The sequence below is a fragment of the Symphalangus syndactylus genome, chromosome 11, assembly GCF_028878055.3.
Source record: "Symphalangus syndactylus isolate Jambi chromosome 11, NHGRI_mSymSyn1-v2.1_pri, whole genome shotgun sequence".
NCBI lineage: Eukaryota > Metazoa > Chordata > Mammalia > Primates > Hylobatidae > Symphalangus > Symphalangus syndactylus.
The window spans coordinates 20,995,854-21,017,904 of NC_072433.2; the positions used below are offsets into that span (position 1 = coordinate 20,995,854).

A 22,051-nucleotide genomic window follows, 5' to 3' on the forward strand; every position below is an offset into this window, starting at 1 on the left:
TTATAAAAGGAGAATAATGTCATTCACTCTCCTGCCATTTCCCCCAATAAGGACACCATTCCAGCACACAGAAGTACCTGGATCTGAGGCAACTGCAGTATTTCTGGGAAAATGCTGATGTTGTTGGAGTGTGCGACAAGGGTGTGCAGCCTTTTGCAGTTTGCTATGGTTGTGGGAATGGTTTTAAGCTTGTTGCCACTTAGGTTCAGTTCCTCCAATTGCTCCAATTTATTTAGTTTGCTGAAAAAGAAACACCAGAATACCATAATGCACCAAGACGGAGCAGCTGCCAAGGGAAGTGCTATTCTACAGCAGCCACAGAGTACAGAAGGCTGACACGGTCCACTGCCAGATGACTGGTGAGAAATGAAACCGATACCAGGAATACCAGGAAAGGCAATGGCTCAAGAAGATAACTACTCCTGCTATAACGAAGCCTGATCTGCCTCAGTGTGTTTCAAGAGCTGTTGGATCTTGTGGGCAGGAATATCTTCCTGTTACCTAATGTACAAAAAGTGGCTGGAAAAGGAGTGGCCTCAAGTTGGGGGATTAGTCTCGATGCTTGCTTTACCACTAACTAGCGGCAAAATACTAAGTAAGTCAATGTCAGCAGTCTTCAATACCCTCAGCTGTAAAAAAGTTGCACTAAATCATCACAAAGGTTTTTTTTTTTTTTTTTTTTTTTTTAGACAGAGTTTCACTCTTGTTGCCCAGGCTGGAGTGCAATGGCCTGATTTCGGCTCACCACAATCTCTGCCTCCTGGATTCAAGCAATTCTCCTGCCTCAGCCTCCCGAGTAGCTGGGATTACGGGCAAGCACCACCACGCCCAGCTAATTTTGTATTTTTAGTAGAGACAGGGTTTCTCCATGTTGGCCAGGATGGTCTCAAACTCCCAACCTCAGGTGATCTACCCACCTCAGCCTCCCAAAGTGCTGGGATTATAGGCGTGAGCCACCGTGCCCGGCCCATCACTAAGATTCTTTTCAGTTTTAAATTTCTATACTTACCCATTCATGACATTAACTCATCTCCACTAAACATTTATCAAGTTCTTATTATACACATAGCACTGTGCTGTGAGGCAAGTGATTCACACTGTTCCATGACTGAGCAAAGCTTTCTACATGGTAAGCAAAATAACTTAAGTGAGACTAACATCTTCAGGTTATTACAAATAGTTCTAATTTATTTTGATTTATTGGTTTAAAAATTACAAAAATAATCAACTGCTGTTAACATGGAGAGAAAGTCTGAAAAATAAATACATCACCAATACCAGCAATCTGAAAGAATTACTTTTATCATTTTGCTGAATTTCCTATCAAATGTTTCATATATTTGTTTTACATAATTTTATATCTTGCCTTTTTCATATAACATATCATAAATAATTTCTACTCCTAGAAATTTCATATTTTTAAATAACTAAGCTTTGTAAATTACAATTATTTTTTCTGATAATAATACTCACTGAAAAATAGAGACAAACAGGAAAAAAATATTTTAATGCTACTTCATTAAAATAAATAATCTCTGATAACATTTTGGTAGATAGTATTCTTGCCTTTCTTAAGGCACGAAACTATACTTTTCAAATTAAAAAATGGTATTATAGGCCAGGTAGGTGTGGTGGCTCACACTTGTAATCCCAGTACTTTCAGAGGCTAAGGCAGGTCAATCGCTCAAGCCCAGGAGTTTGAGGCTGCAGTGAGTTATTACTGTACCACTGCACACCAGCCCGGGCGACATAAGACCCTGTCTCAAAAAAAAAAAACAAAAAAAGGTACTATATTATATACATTGTTTTTTTTTTTGTTTGAGACGGAGTCTTGCTCTGTTGCCCAGGCTGGAGTGCAGTGGCGCAATCTTGGCTCACTGCAACCTCTGCCTCCTGGGTTCACACTGTTCTCCTGCCTCAGCCTCCCAAGTAGCTGGGACTACAGGCACCCGCCACCACGCCCGGCTAATTTTTTGTATTTTTAGTAGAGATGGATGGTCTCGATCTCCTGACCTCATGATCTGCCCACCTCAGCCTCCCAAAGTGCTGGGATTACAGGCGTGAGCCACTGCGCCTGGCCTATACATAGTATTTATGACTTTCTTTTATTTAACAATATATTTTAAAAGTGTTCCCATGTCCAAATCTCATGCTTTTTTCCCTTATCCTGCCTGGATTTTTCTGACTTGTAAATAGACATGCAGCCTCCTCAATCAGTTTCTTACTGAGTACCCAGAACTGTGCTAGATTCTGAAAATAGTTCAAAAGAAACAAACAAGATTTGTATTGTGCCTATACAATTACAACACTGCTCAGGAAATGAACCGATAGTGGATTTATTATTTAGTAGAGAACACACATTTTTAAAAATATGTTGTTCCTAAATTCCATTCAGTTTTATTATATATATTCAGATTATTCTATTTTTTGTGATGTTAATTCTTGTCTTTGTCTTTTTTTTTGAGATGGAGTCCTGCTCTGTTGCCCAGGCTGGAGTGCAATGGTGCAATCTCAGCTCACTGGAACCTCCACCTCCCAGGTTCAAGCGATTCTCATGCCTTGGCCTCCTGAGTAGCTGAGATTACAGGCAGGCAGGCACACGCCACCACACTCGGCTAATTTTTGTATTTTTAGTAGAGACAGGGTTTCACCATGTTGCCCACGCTGGTCTTAAACTCCTGATCTCACGTGATGCACCCACCTCAGCTTCCCAAAGTGCTGGGATTACAGGCGTGAGCCACTGTGCCCGGCCTAATTCTTGTCTTTATTACTAACTTCTTATTTTCATTTTCTTTGATATGTTTTAAGTTTTATAACAACCTGCTTTTGAACCCTCCAATAATAAAAGTGTCATCAAATTAGGTGAGATTCATTAGTTTTACAGCATTATGCCTGGTATCATCCAACAGCTTCCATTGGTCTATTATTTTCACTTTGTATGAACATATTTGAGGTCAATCAGGTTAATCTGATAAAATTTTAAGAGAGCTACCACACCCTGAAATTAAGATTCTGCATTCATTTTAGAAGTCATTAAAAAAAAAAAAAGTAAAAGTAAAAAGTCATTGTTTCAATTCTTTCAAGAAGGCTGACCAGGCACAGTGGTTCACACCTATAATCCCAGCATTTTGGCAGGCTAAGGTGAGATAATCACTTGAGGCCAGAGTTCAAGACCAGCCTGGACAACACAGCGAGACTCCACCTCTACAAGTTTGTTTTGTTTCATTTTGTTTTTTTGAGATGGAGTCTTGCTCCGTTGCCAGGTTGGAGTTGCAGTGGTACAATCTTGGCTCACTGCAACCTCTGCCTCCCGGGTTCAAGAGATTCTCCTGCCTCAGCCTCCTGAGTGGCTGGGATTACAGGTGCCCACCACCACACCTGGCTAATTTTTGTATTTTTAGTAGAGACGGGGTTTCACTATGTTGGCCAGTATGGTCTTCATTTCTTGATCTCGTGATCTGCCCGCTTCCGCCTGCCAAAGTGCTGGGATTACAGGCATGAGTGGCCACACCCGGCCTCTACAAGTAAAAAATTAATCGGGTGCGGGGCGGGCGCGGTGGCTCATGCCTGTAATCCCAGTACTTTGGGAGGCCAAGGTGGGCAGATCACAAGGCCAGGAGTTCGAGACCAGCCTGGCCAACATGGTGAAACCCTGTCTCTACAAAAATACAAAAAATTAGCTGGGTATGGTGGCACATGCCTATAATCCCAGCTACTTGGGAGGCTGAGACAGGAGAATCACTTGAACCTGGGAGGCAGAGGTTGCAGTGAGCCAAGACCATACCACAGCACTCCAGCCTGGCCAAGAGAGCAAGACTCCATCTCAAATAAATAAATAAATAAATAAATAAATAAATAAATAAATAAATAAGTTGGGTATGGTGGTGCATGCCTGTAGTCCCATCTCCTTGGAAGGTTGAGGCAGGAGAATCACCTGAACTCCAATCAAGTTTCTCCTGTATGTCTTCTGAAGCTCTGTCTCATGTTGTAAATGGTAAATGTTCATAAAAATTATAATTTTATAATTTACATACATAAAATTTCATCCAGAATTATTAATATCAAATGTCATTGCCCCATGTTCTTAGTTTTTGAAAATATTATTTTTAATTACTACTTTCATGGCATAGATTTTTCTGGTGTTAAATTTTCCAAGTTTTAGCTGGTCATGGTGGCATGCGTCTGCAGTCTCAGGTACTTGAGAGGCTGAGGTAGGAGAATCACTTCATCCCAGGAGTTCGAGACCGGCCTGGCCAACGTAATGAGATCCCATCTCTTAAAAAAAAAAGTTCTAAAGTTGTTTTTTTTAACCAAATGTATTTTGAAAGGTATTTACTTATCCACTGACACTGTCTCAAACTTTGACAGCATTAAACATCTTTCTTATTTGTTCTTATAGTTTAGCCTGGCTAACTACTACTATTCATCTCTTCCTCCAGGGAGCCTAGCCCCATCCCCAGGCTCTGTGCAGTGTGACTGGCAATGTGTGCATATCATCTTTAACATCCTGCATTTCTATTTATTTATTTTATTTACTTAGTTATTTTTTTGAGACACAGTCTCACTCTGTTGCCCAGGCTGGAGTGCAGTGGTACAATCTTGGCTCATTGCAACCTCCGCCTTCTGGGTTCAAGGAATTCTCCTGCCTCAGCCTCCTGAGTAGCTGTGATTACAGGCATGTGCCACCACGTACAGCTAATTTTTTTGTATTTTTAGTAGAGACGGGGTTTCACCATATTAGCCAGGCTGGTCTCGAACTCACGAACTTGTGATCCACCCGCCTTGGCCTCCCAAAGTGTGGGGATTACAGGCGTGAGCCACCACTCCCAGCCAAACACCCTGCCTTTCTTAGACTGCACTGCAACTGCCTATCCACTTATTTCCCCAATCTGACTATACATTCCTAGAGGACAGAGACTGTAACTGTTCACAATATTTGACATATAGTAAGCATTCCATTTTTGTATTATGAATAGATAACAGTATTTTATAAAGCAGTGCTGACAAAAGAAAAGAAAAAGTTGTCTTCAGAATTTGTTTCATAAGCCTGTACTTTTCTAGATTATTAGACCATAATTAAGTAGTCACAACTAAAAATTAAACATATTTTAACCAATTTTCCTGGTTACCGATACTTAACAACAGGGTACTAACTATTAAGATGAGATTTTGCCACTCAACTAGTGAAATCTGTAAGTCAGCGAACATAAACAAAGAGTCATAGTCAGGTGGCTATATTTTTTTGGACACTTGTAGAATTAATGTTGTGTATTTGAAATGATCAAAGTTTGCATTCATTTTACCTTGCAGGAAAGGTCTGTAACTGATTGTTTGCAAGGTGCAAGATTCGCAGGTGCAGGTGCCCTACCAGGACAGGTATGCACCGATCCGTCAGGAGATTGTTGGTCAGATAAAGCAGCTGCAGCATACTCAAACTCTCCTCTCCAGTGCAGGCGGATGGTAAAGACTCCAGACTATTTGCAGATGCATTCAAGTATCTGAGACTGATAGAACATACACAGATCATCACCTCCTTTAAGTTTATTTGTTGCCTTCCTATGTAGAAACCATCATGTCACCTCAGTATGGAATGCTGCCATTCTAAGCTTCCAAATGGGAAAAAAAAAAAAAAAAAAATTTCCAGGTAGTTTTTCTCTAATTGATCCTATCCAACCCAAAGTTCCTTTTACTCAACTCATGCAAACCAAGTAGAGAGGAAAAAGTACAAGCCTGGTTGTTTTCCCAGGCTTCTGGAGTGCCTGATTCTAACCTAACTTCATCTTTTAGTGTCAAACTGCCTACTGAAAGGATGTTGCTGAATATCATGTTCACATATTTTTGAACTGTGAAGACACCATTTGGAAAAACTTTTGTCCGGGCCAGGCGCGGTAGCTCATGCCTGTAATCCCAGCACTTTGGGAGGCTGAGGTGGGCGGATCACAAGGTCAAGAGATCAAAACCATCCTGGCCAACATGGTGAAACCCCGTCTCTACTAAAAAAAAAATACAAAAATTAGCTGGGTGTGGTGGCGCACTCCTGTAGTCCCAGCTACTCGGGAGGCTAAGGCAGGAGAATTGCTTGAACCCAGGAGGCCGAGGTTGCAGTGAGCTGAGATCGCACCACTGCACTCCAGCCTGGCAACAGAGTGAGACTCCATCTCAAAAAAAAAAACTTTTGTCTGGTTTTAACAGCATCATTATGTATTCAGCCAATTCCATAATCCCCTAATAAAGAACATATAGGCTGTTTCCATTTCTATACATATGCTATTATAGACACTGTAATGAGCATCTTTGTATCCTTAACCAATTATTTCCTTAGGGTACATTCCTAAAAACAGAACTTGAGGGATCAAAGGATATACATTTTTTAGAGATTTAATATATTGCCAAACTGAGCTCCTGAAAGAGTATATGAAACCATACTTCTGGCTGGGCGAGGTGGCTCAAGCCTGCAATCCCAGCACTTTGGGAGGCCAAGGTGGGCAGATCACGAGGTCAGGAGATTGAGACCATCCTGGCCAACATGGTGAAACCCCATCTCTACTAAAAATACAAAAAAAAAGCTGAGTGTGGCAGCACATGGCTGTAACCCCAGCTACTTGGGAGGCTGAGGCAGGAGAATCGCTTGAACCCAGGAGGCGGAGGTTGCAGTGAGCTGAGATCACGCCACTGCACTCCAGCCTGGCGACACAGCTAGACTGGGTCTCAAAAAAAAATAAATTATACTTCCACAAGAAGACTATTAAGAATGCCAGTTTGTCACACCTTTGTCAACACTGAATATTACAAATCCATTAATCTTTGCCAGTCTAGTAGATAAAACATGGTATAATTTTAAAATTTGCCTAACATAGTGTTTGGTATATACAGAACATTCTCAATAAAAGACAGCTAGTATTATTAAATTTGTGTGTTCTCAGGTCTTCTTCATGTTGTGTGATCCATAATCCCTAATTCATTTTATACTGAAATATAAGTATTACATAACTAATTAGCTTTTAAGCTAATGGCAGGTACTGTGTGTCTGCTTGTGTTGTGGTCTCAACAAAGCTCTGTCCAGAGTTAGTATTAAATAAATACCACTGACAGTTCGCTACAGCTAAGTTACTCACTACAGATTCTAAGGTTGTAAACTAATTTCATTCAGATTATCATGAGGACCAAATGCAGCGTTATGCATTGCTAACAAATATTTGTAGATTAACAACTGCATCAAGACTTCATTAAATGTTACATAAAGAAAATTTCCTTTACGTTTTAGAATTTCCAAAGATTTTATTTTGAAGAATATCCAACCAACTGTATTATACATTAAGAGATGTATAAGCTGCTAAAGAGAGAACAAGCCAGACAACTGTGGGCTAAACAGTTTTTTACGTCTCCTGTTCATTTACTACTGCTCATCTCTGTTTTCTCCATCTCTAAATTGAAGACAATATTGCCTTCTCTATGTTGTAGAAAAACATAATTAAAAACCAATTTTCAGTGCTCGGTGTGGCAGCACATATACTAAATCTGGAACGATATAGAGAAGATTAGCACAGACTCTGAGCAAGGATGACAGGTAAATTTGTGAACCATTCCATATTTAAAAAAAAAAGAAAAAGAAAAAAACTAGTTTTCAGGTTGGGTGCAGTGGCTCATGCCTGTTAATCCCAACACTTTGAGAGGCCAAGACAGGCAGATCACTTGAGTCCAGGAGTTTGAGACCAGCCTGAATAAAACGGTGAAACCGTGCCTCTACAAAAAATAAAATTAGCCAGGTGTGGTGATGCACGCCTGTGGTCCCAACTACTTAGTAGGCTGAGGAGGAAGGATCACTTGGACCCAGGAGGTCAAAGCTGCAGTGAGCTATGATTGCACCACTGCACTCCAGCCCTAGTGACACAGTGAAACCATATCTCTAAAAAACAAACAAACAAAAAACCCCACAAAAACAAACAAACTCCACAAAACTAGATTTCACTTAAAGGTGATGTACACATTAGGTAAACCTGATTATAGGCCTAAAATAGGAAGACATGTCATCTATTTGTTAATTTATAGTGAGAAGGCAAATGACACCTTTTGGAAGGACATTATCTGTAAATACAGTTTTCAAAAAGTACACAAAAAGGTTTCTACATAAAGACTGTAATTCAAACGCAGTTTGGTAAAGCTAGGAGCAAAAACCAAATTAACTTTAGTGGTATGTCCTTTTCTCTCCAATGCAAAAGCTCAAAATTGCCCAAAGAAGCCACAGCAGAATGTTATAATTTCTCTTTAAATACCATAACTATATTCATTTTCAGAAATGAAAGCCTGAATCTTCTCAACCTGTCTGAAATTGTTTACAACACAGAAACCTCTTTAAGGATTTGACAGTTATTTCAACTATGAGTTACTGCCTCATAAAACAGTGTCATATTTTGTTTCATAAAGATTGCAAGTAAGTCTCCACTCACAGTTGGACTATTAGGTAAACTCTCTGTAAATATGGTTCCAAAGGTCACTCCAGTGATAAGTCACTGCAGTCTGTTTTAGCCAATGATTCTGCTCTTCCGAAAAAAATCCTATGGTACTTACTTTAAGGCCTTGGAGAAGAGGGTGTCTGGCAGCCTCGTGAGTGCATTATGCTGAAGATCCAACACCTCAAGGGGGATGTGCTCTACCAGTGTTGGGAGGTTTTGCACATGATTGTGTCCCAGCATCAGTTTTCTAAGACTCAAGCTACTCAGAATTCTAAGGGGGAAACATACAAACAAACAAACAAAAAACTTAGTTAAATCATTCTTTCTGAGGCTGTCCTAGCCTATTTAACTGAAATCAGTTAACTTATAGAAACATATTCTCCTAGATTGTAAACTCACTGACAAGTGCCTGAGCCAAGAAAGCAGCTATGACCATATGTTTACCTATCACCCACCAGGAAGTCATTAAGGTCATTCTGAGAAAAGGTGAATTAGTGAAGGCAAACAGCACAGAGAAGATCTACACTAAAAAGGCAATTTCTAGAATAAATCAATTTAGATTTTAAGTCTAAGCAGCACCAAAAATTCAGTATATTAACACATCTTGTGAATAAATTCATAACATTTCATTACAATAAAAACTACCATTTATTGAGTGCTTAAAATGTGCTAAGCCACTTAACAAGGAAGTTAATTCAGAAAGGTTCCGTAACTTTGATTTGCCTAAGATTTCACACTGCGTAGTAAATGGTAAAGTCTGGACTTGAATTAAGGTTTGACTCCAAAGACTGTGTTCATATTTAGTATGTTAAACGCATCTGGTTTAATTTTAAAGACTCCATAGAAAATAACATTTTATACCTCAATGCTTTTGAATATAACATTCCCTGCCGCCTTCACCAAGCCCCACTCTCTCTCTCCCACCACTTAGAAAAACCCCATCATCTGGTAAAGGTCAATTCAAATGCCATCTTCTCCATGAAACATTCCCTAATTATTCAAATTTCTTCTGATTTTCTCCATTTAATTTATACAGTGTAGTGATTAAGAGTGACGGCTCTGGCCGGGCACCGTGGCTCACGCCTGTAATCCCAGCACTTTGGGAGGCTGAGGCGGGCGGATCACAAAGTCAGGAGATCGAGACCATCCTGGCTAACATGGTGAAACCCTGTCTCCACTAAAAATACAAAAAAAAAAAAAAAAATTAGCCAGGCGTGGCAGCATGCGCCTGTAGTCCCAGCTACTCAGGAGGCTGAGGCAGGAGGATGGCGTGAACTCAGGAGGCAGAGCTTGCAGTGAGCCGAGATTACGCCACTGCACTCCAGCCTAGGCGACAGGGGGAGACTCTGTCTCAAAAAAAAAAAAAAAAAAAAAAAAAAAGAGTGAAGGCTCTGGAGTAAAAACGACTACATCCAAGGCCAGATGTGGTGGCTCATGCCTGTAATCTCAGCACTTTGGGAGGCTGAGATGGGCCCATTGCTTGAGCCCAGGAGTTTGAGACCAGTGTGGCCAATATAGCAAAGCCCCGTCTCTACTAAAAATACAAAAATTAGCTGGGTGTGGTGGTGTGCACCCATAGTCCCAGCTACTGATGGGGGGCTGAGGCCAGAGAATCACCTAAGCCCGGCAGGTTGATGCTGCAGTGAGGAGTGATTGTGCCACTGCACTCCAGCCTGGGTGACAGAATGAGACCCTGTCTCCAAAAAAAAAAAAAAGACTACCTTCAAATGCCAGCTCCCATCACTTCCTGGTTAAGAGCAACCTTCAACAAGTTACCTAACTGCTCTAAATTTTACATTCCTCATTTCTAAGATGAAGATAACAGCACCTATTAAATATATGATAAGGTTTTTAAAGGATTAGGTAAGATCATAAAAGTGATGTTCTTAGAACATCGCTCAGCTTATAATAGCTCATTCTATAAAAATTAACTATTATTACTATCATGTCACCAACCTACGGCAGCAAATTTTAGTGTATTTATTTCATCACAGTTATCCATATATGTTACACTATCTTCTCATTAAGTTCCTTGCAAGCCAAGCCCATGCTTTAGCCTTTACTATGTTCCTTATAGCACATCACACTGCTTCATGCTCAGCAGGTACTCAACACACTGAACAAATAAAAGGCAACCCAAATCTAGAAAAAAAATTAAATACACACACACGTAAATGTTAGTATATACATACATATATACATAATATATGCATCCAGGCACACATACCTCACGGGAACCTCTGTGAGAAGATTATAGCTCACATCTAATACTTCTATCTTCTTTGCTTCACAGGCCCAGTCAGGGACACACTCTAGCAGGTTTCTGCAGAAAATAAATAATTAAATGGCGCCATTTAAGATGACAAGTGGAACTCATTTCACTAGGCTATAATGTATCCATTAACCAGCCTGTGAGCCCTTGAGGGCAGGAACACTGTCTCCAAGGCATCCTTTGGAACACTGCCTGGAATATAGTAGGTGCTCAGTGAATGCTGTTGAATTAGAAGGGAGAGGAGAGACAAGTACTTGAAAATGTTTAATACTGGATCAATTATGTTGCATGCTCAAAGAAGATAAAAAGGCTTTCTGCAACAGAAAAGCACACTTGTGGTGGGATGGGATGAGGGAAAGATAAGGAATTATAATTAACAAACCTTCAAAGATGAGTTAAGACTTCCACAGGTAATGACTGGGTAAGAAGAGAAGCAAATTCCAGGGAAAATGAACAGAATGAATACAAGTGAGACAGTAGAGGCAAAAGATAACCAGTGGGGAAAAAGTTTCAAACCATTTAGAATGTGAACTCAAATAATTAGTAGAGCACTAGGCAGATATTTAGTCAAGAGAATCTTTTTTCAGATGTGACAGCTTCTCTAGGCCTCAAGGTATCTACGGATTTATCAAGTGACATAATGAGGCAGAATGAAGCAGTGCTATGTAAGAGAAACATACATATTGCTATACCTTAGTGAAGGAAACCCTTTACCTAAAATGGATCACAACAAGCTCTCTAAGAAATATGTGGGTTAGAATATGAAGATGTTGTACAAAGGCCTGAGGTGAGGAGCACATTCCAAGCACAGGGTGGCAACATGAGCTAGAGCACAGAGGCAAGAGAAGAAACGCATGATGTGTATGGGGAACAAGCAGCTTGGTGATGCTGGAGCACCCAGAGGAGACGGCCTGGGCTGGAGATCTGAGTGTAGCTGAAATAACTGGAGTAAATGAGGTCACGTCCAATGAAGTATAGCGGACCAAGCACAGAACCCTGGGGATAATCAACCTTTAAAGGACTAGCTGAGGAAGAAGGGTATGCAAAAGAAACATGGCCAAAGTGGCATGAAAAAAATCAGACTGTATTAGCTAGCCAAGGAAAAAGCATGTTTGGAGAAAAGAGAGCAAGATTAACTGTGTCAACATAGAAAAGTTCCAGTAAGAGCAGAACTAAACTGAGCTGTTAGAGGGATAAGCAGATGGGGACTGAAGAAACTAAGCCAACAAATGCACATAATTCTTGAGAAATTTGGACAAAAGGGGGAAGAGAGGAATTAAGAAAATAGCTGGGGGGTTGTCAGGTAAAGGGAACTTTGTTATGACAGAAGAGACAAAGTGTGCGTACAGACTAAGAAAAAAGAGGCTGAAAACACACACACACACACACACACACACACATACACACTCGAGAGGAGAGGAAGAGGAGGGGGAGAGAGGACAATAATGACGACGAACAGAGCAAGGTCCAGCGCAGTGGGAGTGGAGGAGTCACAGGCACAGACAGCTGGACTGGCCATGAACAGAGGAGAGAAGCTGAGAATGAATACGCATCTATATAAATTAAAGCAAGGTGGGTGTTTGGAAGCTGAGGGAAATCGCCCACAATGGCCTCTATTTTCCCAATCAAGTAGGAAGCTAAGTTCCAGCATGGAGGAGACTGGGGAGGGGGACACTGAGGGAGGTAGATACTGAGGACACTGGAAGGAGCTGGCAAGACAAAGAACCAATAAGCTCCAGATGAGGTTGGAAATTTTGAGTTTGTAGTGGTGTCTACTTGGATGTGATTTTCTTCGGCAACGATCAAGCTCAATGTAAAAGGTAAAATTTTAGTACTGATCCATGCTGGGATTTTGCTGGGAAGATAAGCAGAAATAAATGGAAGGGAATCTAAAACATTAGCTTAAAATGATAACGATAAAGTAACGAAATCAACAAAAAGAAACCTGGCTACAATAGTTAGTATTTCTTGAGACGGCTACACGTCAGGTACTATCCTATGCATTTTGCATTTATCATCTCACTCAGTCTTCACAACCCTGACCAAGTAGGACCCTGCCCACTGCCCCTTTGATCTGCTTTGGGAACCCTGTACTCACAGCACTTAGGATGATGCCCTGTTACTGCTTATTTGATTGTTCATCTCGCCACTAGACTGCAAAACTCTACCACTGAACCCAGAATGCCCTACAGTGGTTATAAATGAATAAAAGAAAAACAAACCTCATTTATGTTTGTTTCTGGCCACTGAGAGGAGTAATAAAATCCTGAATATAATTAATGTCCCTTCAAAACTAAGACCAACATGAGTTACAGGAGTACAAAAAAATTAAATATATTTTAAAAACCCACTATCTGGCCAGGCTCGGTGGCTCACGCCTATAATCTCAGCATTTTGGAAGGCCAAAGCAGGCAGATCACAAGGTGAGGAGATGGAGACCATCCTGGCTAACGCGGTGAAACCCTGCCTCTACTAAAAATACAAAAAATTAGCCGGGCATGGTGGTGGGCGCCTTTAGTCCCAGCTACTCGGGAGGCTGAGGCAGGAGAATGATGTGAACCCGGAAGGCGGAGCTTGCAGCGAGCCGAGATCACGCCACTGCACTCCAGCCTGGGTGACAGAGCGAGACTCCATCTCAAACAAACAAACAAACACCCACTACCTAAAAATCAAGAAGTATCTGATTCCAACCAACACAACGGGAATCAGTGCCCTGAAGATAAGAGGTCTTCTTTGTTTGCATCTCATCCTACATCTATAGTCTTTAAGAAAGAGTAATTCACAGACACCTTACTATTTCAAGAGAATCCTTCCTTTATACAGTAAGGCTATTAAACTTAATCGTCCACTCTTCCTTTCTCCTTTTTCCAGGTTATCCAAATATTTCAAAATACTTAGATTTCTTGTACATCAAAACTGCCAAAGAATGCACATGTATCTCTTAAATAGTAAGAAACAAGTGCCACCCTCATGAAGGACACTCACCGGGAGAGATCCAAGGAAGTGAGCAGGCTGGGTACTGGATAGACGTTCACTGCTGTCAGCTCTAATCCAAAAACAAACAGGTGTTAGTGACATCCTCTAAAAAAGAAAGTAACTGAGAGCTGACAATGGAAACGTAGCTTAGTGAAACCACCAGAGAGAAAACTGATGTCTTCTACTAAGATGAGCTAAAGACAAAAACTACTGAAAACTGACGTTGACTAACTGATCCCAATTTGTCTTGAAAAACAAATGTAACAGCTAATTGAAGGATCCTGTGTACTTCACTGCCTTTATACAACCTTAAGCAGTAGTTAAATGTTAATAGTAACTACTTAGCTTTTTAACTTGATAAAAATAATTAGACTTTTACTGGCAATATTTTAACTTTTAATTGAAGTATAACAAAAATACAGAAGAGTGCAACAATTCAGTAAATTTTCACAAACTGAACACACTAGTGGAACCAACACCCGGATCAAGAAACAGAACATTACCAGCTCCCTGGGAACTGCCATGTCTCCCCTTCCAGTCACTGCCCCTCAAAGGTAACATTATCCTGACTCCAAGTACCAAATTACTTTTGCCTGTCTACATAAATATATGCAGGTGGTATGTATAATTACTTTTGCCTATCTATGTAAACATATGCATGCAGTATGTATAATTACTTCTGCCTATCTACATAAATATATGCACACAGTATGTATAATTTACTTGTCTGGCTTCATTCACTCCACAATATGTTTACAGGATTTGTTTATACAGTTGCATATGATTATAGTTCATTCATTCTCATGCCTGTATAAAATTATTTTATGTGAATATACCACAATTTATTTGCCCATTTTAGAGTTGATGACATGTTAACTCTTTTCCAGTCTGCAGTTACTATGAATAGTACTTCTATGAACATATTTGTCCGTGTCTTTTGTGGACTAACATAAGTCCTTATATTGAACATAAGCCTAGAAGAGGTACTGCTGGGTACAGGGTATGTTTCTGTTCACCTTAGCAGATACTACTGAACAGTTTTCCAAAGTGGTTGTACCAATTTACACTCCAACAGCTGACCCTGGGATTTTTAGGCCTTTCCATTCTAGTCATTCTGGTAGGTGTATAGTGGTGCCACATAAGGGTTTCAATTTGCATATCCCTGATGACTAGTCAAGTTCAGTGCTTTCCATGTATTAACTGATCACATTTAGATAACTTCTTTTTGTAAAGCAGAGTTCTTGACTTTGAGGCATCAAAACTTTAAGTTTTTGGCCGGGCGCAGTGGCTCACGCTTGTAATCCCAGCACTTTGGGAGGCCGAGGCGGGCGGATCACGAGGTCAGGAGATCGAGATCACGGTGAAACCCCGTCTCTACTAAAAATACAAAAAATTAGCTGGGCGTGGTGGCGGGCGCCTGTAGCCCCAGCTACTTGGAGAGGCTGGGGCAGGAGAATGGCGTGAACCCGGGAGGCGGAGCTTGCAGTGAGCCAAGATCGCACCACTGCACTCCAGCCTGGGCGACAGAGCGAGACTCCGTCTCAAAAAAAAAGAAAAAAAAAAAAAAAAAAAAAAACTTTATGTTTTTATGTGAATTCTTCCAGGTTGTGGAATTTAAGGATTTTGTAAACGGAGTAGCAGACCTCAAACAAGCCCTGTTCAGTTAACTGCTGTGATAGAATCCTGGTGACTCATAGTATTTAAGTATTTAAATACTATTAAAATATTTCATTTATTTGTATATACTTAAATATTTACAAAGAGTAAATATTTAGGACTGTGTGCCTGTTGATGAGGTCTTTTCTAGTAGGGTCAGGAATTCAGACTCTTTAGATACATTAAGGATGTATCAGGGATGGGCCTGATAACAAAAATCTCCACAGCTAGGACTCACTATGATGTCAGGCATCTATAAACAGCATAAGTCAACACTCACCAGTTTTAACACTCTTCTGACCAAGCAATTAATCTAAGCTACAATTTGAAGCTTCTATAACATAATAAAAGGCAACGCAAACAGAAGTCCTCAACTTGTATCTGTATAATCTAGTTTGCAGATACAGAAAAATAAAGAGAATAAAATAATGAACCCTCCTTCACCTATCATATAGCTTTTAACAAACCTACATTCTGCTTTATATGTGGCAGACTTTTTTTTGTTTTTTTTGAGATGGAGCTTTGCTCTTGTTGCCCAAGCTGGAGTGCAATGGCATGATCTTGGCTCACTGCAACCTCCACCTCCCAGGTTCAAGCAATTCTCTTGCCCCAGCCCCCTGAATAGCTGGGATTACAGGCATGCGCGACCACGCCTGGCTAATTTTCTGTATTTTTAGTAGAGATGGGGTTTCACCATATTAGCCAGGCTGGTCTCGAACTCCTGACCTCAGGTGATCTGCCCACCTCGGCCTCCCAAAGTGTTGGGATTATAGGCTTGAGCCACCGCACCCGGTCCAGACTTTTTTTTTTTTAAGAATTAAAATACCACACATACCAAGAGGTAAACATCATCCTGAATATGGTTTTCATCACTCTCATGTATTCTTTCATACTGTTATGGCATATTTATAGCTAAGAAAACAGTATTTCTGTGAGTGTTTTAAATTTTGATATAACTATCACAATATACATTTAATTATGCACTTTTCCTTGCTCAAAAGAAAGTTTGCAATTTATCCATATTACCATACAAGGCTTTAGTACATTCATTTCCATTGCTGTGCAATATTCTATTGCAAAATATATCACTACTAATTTGCCCATTTTCCTATTAATAATCCTACTTTTAGGCCGGGTGTAATGGCTCACACCTGTAATCCCAACCCTTTGGGAGGCTGAGGTGGGCAGCTAATTAGAGGTTAGGTGTTCAAGAACAGCATGGCCAATATGGTGAAACCACGTCTCTACTAAAAATACAAAAATTAGATGGGTATGGTGGCACACTCCTGTAATCTCAGCTACTCAGGAGGCTAAGAGAAGAGAATCGCTTGAACCTGGGCGGCAGAGGTTGCAGTGAGCCGAGACCAGGCAACTGCACTCCAGCCTGGGCAACAGAGCTAGACTCCGTCTCAAAATCCTACTTTTTCGTGATCACAAAAAGTGATAAACAATCTGGTATATATCTCCTTGTGCACATGTGGATGTCTTTGACATATATTCCCATCAGGGAACTTCTAGAATATGGTATGTGTGTGTCTCGACATCTCTAACACTATCACATTACTCTCTGGGGTGGTTTTACCAGTCAGCTCTCACTGGCAGTGTGTGAGTGCTCAGGAAGATGCTTCTCCTTGCCTCTGGAAACACTCAGAATTACTTTTTAAATTTGATGAGTATAAAACGTTATTATTTAAATTTGCATTTTTCTGACAGTAAAATTTAACCTATTTTCCTTTCCTTCCTTAAACACATATCAAAAGTAAAAAAAGGTAAAGAACTTTCCATAAGAAGAATGGCCTTGACAAATATGAGGACCTTTTCATTGAAAAATATTCTCAGGGCAAATCACTATTGAAATCAGGGGCTTCTCATTCTAGCACTGAGGCTACACAAGCTTTTAAACCACGAATTGGCAAACTTTTTCTGTAACAGGCTAAATAGTAAACATTTTAGGCTTTGCAGGCCATATCACAGCCTCTCTTACTACTATTCAATTCTGCCGCTGTAGCACAAGAGCAAGAATGTATAAATAATATGCAAGCAAACTACTGTGGCTGCATTCCAGTAAAACTTCATTTAGAAACATAGAAACTTGAATTTCATAGTAATTTTCACATGTCACAAAATTCTTCTTTTTTTGAGATGGGGTCTCACAAGTTTCACCCAGTTCTCTCATGAGAACATGCAATGGCACGATCTCAGCTCACTGTAACCTCTGCCTTCCAGGCTCAAGTGATACTCCCATCTCAGCCTCCTGAGTAGCTGGGACCATAGGTGTGCCACCATGCTGGCTAATTTTTGTATTTTTTGTAGAGATAGGGTTTCGCCACGTTGCCCAGGCTAATCTCAAACTCCTGAACTCAGGTGATCAGCCCACCTCGGCCTCCCAAAGTGCTGGGATTACAGGCATGAGCCCCCATGATCGGCCACAAAATTCTCCTTTTGACTTTTTTTTTTTTACCCAACCATTAGAAAAATGTAAAAACCATTCCGTATGGGCCACAAAAAAAGAGATGGCAGGCCAGATGCAGTCCTGGGGTATAGTTTGCCCACCTGTTTTAGACTATTATTGATGCTCTGTTTTGAACATGCTTGCCCACCTCCCCACCACCACTATTCTGTGGAATGCCTCTTACTATGCTCAATTTGTAAAGCTCAAAGTATCCTGCCATGTCTTTTTATGCACAGTGCAACCACTTAAGTATTGACAGCAAAGTGAAAAGACAAAGCTTTGCCTCAATGAGCCACAAACCCCATCTTGCAGAGTGGCTGAGGAACACCACAAGTGCCACTGTTCTCAGAAAGCCCTGACAACAGCCGAAAGATAAAAAACAAAAGGCTGGATAGAAAACTCACTGTTGGAACTGGCATAGAGGGTCCGAAGGGAGAAGCCACTGAGTGTTAGCTCCCTCAGCTGATTCCGCTCACAGTGCAGCTGTTCCAAGCTGCATAAGGAGCTAAGATCCAAGTCAGTCAGTTGGTTATCCCGCAGATCCACATGGGTGATGTGTTTATTTCCCTCCAGATTTTCAATAAGCATGGTTTTCAAATGGTTCATCCTTAATACACAGAAACAAGAAAATAATCATAAATAAGAGTCTATTAAATGTGCTTACCAGAACAAAAATAAAAAATAGGACAGGTAAGATCCCTTTCTCTGTTTCCTTTTTTTTTTTTTTTTTGAGATGGAGTTTCACTGTGTTGCCCAGGCTGGAGTACAATGGCGTGATCTCGGTTCACTGCAACCTCTGCTTCCCAGGTTAAAGCGATTCTCCTGCCTCAGCCTACCAAGTTGCTGGGATTAGAGGCACCCCCACCATGCCAGGCTAATTTTTTGTATTTTTAGTAGAGATGGGGTTTCACCATGTTTGCCAGGCTTGAACTCCTAACCTCAGATGATCTGCCTGCCTCGGCCTCCCAAAGTGGTAGGATTACAGGGGTGAGCCACCGTGCCCGGCCCCCTTTCTCTGTTTCCTAAACAATTTAAGAATTTCACTACTCGCCTCATTTTGCAAGGTACTATACAAATAACTACAGTTGATGAATAACTCAAGGTACAGCTAAGTTAGACAATCCAGATTGGCAAATACATATACAAATTAATAAAGAGAAGGAAAAAAGAGGCCATATCTATGAACAGTTAAACACTTATATCCAAATACCTAATAATGTCAGGTGGCCACGAAGTAGGACAAAGGAACAGGAAGATGAACATAACCTTTTGAGTTAGTGAGTAGCAAAGCAGTCACAACAGTACCATGTCCAGAGTATAAGAATGGAGCCATACTTCTTCCTGTTGCTATGCCTGCTCCATCTCTAGTGCTAAGGTTCAAACATAAAATTAATTAACAGACAAGGAAATAGTCTGCATATATATGTATGTATGTGGGTGTGTGTATATATATATATATGGAAGAGTTCAAAAGCAAATTATAGAAAATGACCTCTGGGTTTTTCCTACACAAGTATATGATTTAATTCATGCAGGTCTGTTCTCACTTTCCTGTATTTCTATAAATCTCTCTCTTAAGTCTCCAGTGTGGTTAAAAACAAAAACAAAAACAAAAACTCTCTCTTACTGTCTTTACAAGCCACATCAATCGCTTACTGTAAATAACAGAACATCCAGTAGGTGTCTTTTCACCAGCTTCCTGGTGAAAATATTATGACTAGAAAATAAAACTCTCATAAAAAGTTCTTAGTAATGAAACCTTTAACATTTTAATTGTAATACAATGGATATCAAGAAGAAACCCAATGACACAACAGTAAAATGGTTGTTTATGGAAATCTACAAACTACGAATACACATATAAAAAGATGTTCAACCTCACTGCTATGTAAATAAACATTGATTAAAACAATGAAATACTTTTTTCAACCTACTAGACTGATGATAAATAAAAAGAAATGCTAAAATCCAACACTGACAAAGATATGAGAAAACGGGAATTCTCATAAAATGTTGGAGGGGTCAGGCACACTGGCTCACACCTGTAATCCCAACACTTTAGGAGGCCAAGGCAGAAGGATTACTTGAGCCAGGGAGTTCAAGACCAGCCTGGGCAACACAGCAAGACCCCATCTCTATAAAAAATTTTTAAAATAAAAAATATACACTGATGGGAGGGTAAGTGAGAACAACCTTTGTCAAAGGCAATTTGATAGTCTCTATCACGTGGTACAACTACTTGATCCTTAATCTCTCTGCTACTAAGTGATAAGTCTTACTATACCTTTGAAAATATATATTTCTACACTATTCAAAAAACCTAAAGTTACGGGCCAGGTGTGACGGCTATAATCCCAGCACTTTGGGAGGCTGAGGTGGGTGGAATGCTCGAGTCCAGGAGTTCGAGACCAGCCTGCACAACATGGTGAAACCTCATCTCTACTAAAAGTAGAAAAAAATTAGCCAGGCCTCGTGGTGCGCACCTGAAGTCCCAACTACTCGGGAGGCTGAGGTGGGAGAATCGCCTGAGAACGGGAGGTCAAGACTGCAGTGGGCTGAGATTGTGCCACTGTATGCTAGCTTGGGTGACAAAGTGAGACCTTGTCTCAAAACAACAACAAAATTTTAAAAACCCTAATGTTTTAAACAAATCTTCATAAAGAGAAGACATAAAGGTCCACCAGAGTCAATTTAAAGGAAGCTGTGGTAAAGAATAACCTTACCTTAAATCCACATGCTTGATATGGTTCATCCTATTCAGCACCCCTAAGTTCAGGACTTCCAGGCAATTTCCTGCCATAACCACTCTATCTAACATAGTGAGTTTCTCATAAACCTCAGGAATCTGACTAAAGTTGTTGAAGGAAATTCCCAAGGAGGAAAGCTGTTGTAGATTTCCCAATTCTTCAGGTAAAGTAGTCAGAAAGTTGCCATCAAGACAGAGGGTTTGAAGACTATAGGAAGAAAACAAAACAAGTCTACTTTATGAAAGGTTTCACTGGAATGCACAGAATCAGAGTTAGGGATTCTGATTTATGTCACTAATTTATTATCAATCCCAAAATAGTAAAGTGTCCTAACTCTCCATCTATACAGACTTAATAGATGATTTACACACAACTTAAACAAATGGTCCCTCCAACATTAAAAGAGTTAAGACCGCTGCTGTTGAAGCTGAGGGATCAGTCACTGCTACGGGCAGGTAGATCTCTGATGTCAAAAACTGCTGCTGACTAGAATCCTAAGAAGTACATGATATATTTCACTGCAAGAGCTCAAGATACTACCTTCATTCCAAACCCCAGGCAAGTTCCTTATTCTGCAAGGGAAAAGAGGAATCTAGTAAAAGTTACTTACTTTAGCAGATTGCCAATTTGACTTGGTAGGTCATAAAATCCATTACAGGAAAGGTTGAGCTCAGTCAGGGTAGAGATCTCGCATAACAATATAGGAAACAACCCAAGTTTATTATGGGACAAGTTCAGGCCCTTCAGTTGAGAAAATCTAAAGAGCAAAGGCAAAAATGGATATTGCATTTCAATACATCTCTTACTGTATCTTTAAAAGGGACATCAATGGCCTTTGATGATCTATTTTAAATGTCTATAATAGAATTTATTCCAAAAATACTTATTGAGCACTCGCTACATATCAAACACTGAGTGGGGACAGAGGACACCAAGATGACTAATGCACAGTCCGTGTGATGAAGGAAACCACGTCTAGCATTATAGGAGCTCTCTTTTCTCCTTAAAAGGGAAGACAATCTTGGCTGGGTGCAGTGGCTTATGCCTGTAATCCCAGCACTTTAGGAGGCTGAGACAAGTGGATCACGAGGTTAGGAGATCGAGACCATCCTGGCTAACACAGTGAAACCCCGTCTCTACTAAAAAACAGAAAAAATTAGCCGGGCATGGTGGCGGACACCTGTAGTCCCAGCTACTCAGGAGGCTGAGGGAGAAGAATGGCATCAACCTGGGAGGCGGAGCTTGCAGTGAGCCAAGATTGCGCCACTGCACTCCAGCCTGGGCCACAGAGTGAGACTCCGTCTCAAAAAAAAAAAAAAAAGGTAGACAATCTTGAAGAACAGGTCATGCTGATACAATTCTTTTGTATTTCATCATACTTGATATGCTTGAAATCTTTTTCCATTATTAAATTTCTACATGTAATATACAAAATCCTTGCAAGAATTAATCAACTCAGAGCAATAGCTAACAAATATGTAGATCAAATCCCATT

The 22,051-nt window shown here is 40.4% G+C and overlaps 1 protein-coding gene and 1 non-coding gene across 6 annotated transcripts in view; one reads left to right on the forward strand and one right to left on the reverse strand.

Annotated features, from left to right (window-relative positions):
* The window catches only part of PHLPP2 (PH domain and leucine rich repeat protein phosphatase 2), an 85,502-nt gene that overhangs the window by 13,892 nt on the left and 49,559 nt on the right, over window positions 1-22,051 (reverse strand). For 4 of the 5 annotated variants that reach the window (XM_055298489.2, XM_055298488.2, XM_063611553.1 and 1 more), the window contains 8 exons: window positions 21,167-21,313; window positions 20,533-20,763; window positions 18,214-18,416; window positions 13,711-13,771; window positions 10,681-10,776; window positions 8,569-8,724; window positions 5,304-5,504; window positions 78-240 (listed from right to left, as the gene is read on the reverse strand). In XM_055298489.2, the coding sequence (XP_055154464.1) occupies window positions 78-240; window positions 5,304-5,504; window positions 8,569-8,724; window positions 10,681-10,776; window positions 13,711-13,771; window positions 18,214-18,416; window positions 20,533-20,763; window positions 21,167-21,313 (1,258 nt within the window). The remainder of the gene's footprint in view (window positions 1-77; window positions 241-5,303; window positions 5,505-8,568; window positions 8,725-10,680; window positions 10,777-13,710; window positions 13,772-18,213; window positions 18,417-20,532; window positions 20,764-21,166; window positions 21,314-22,051) is intronic. The other variant, XM_055298490.2, reaches the window with a different exon arrangement.
* On the forward strand, window positions 7,489-7,595 carry LOC129457867 (U6 spliceosomal RNA). The gene has a single exon (XR_008649418.1). It is a non-coding gene; the product is annotated as a U6 spliceosomal RNA (small nuclear RNA).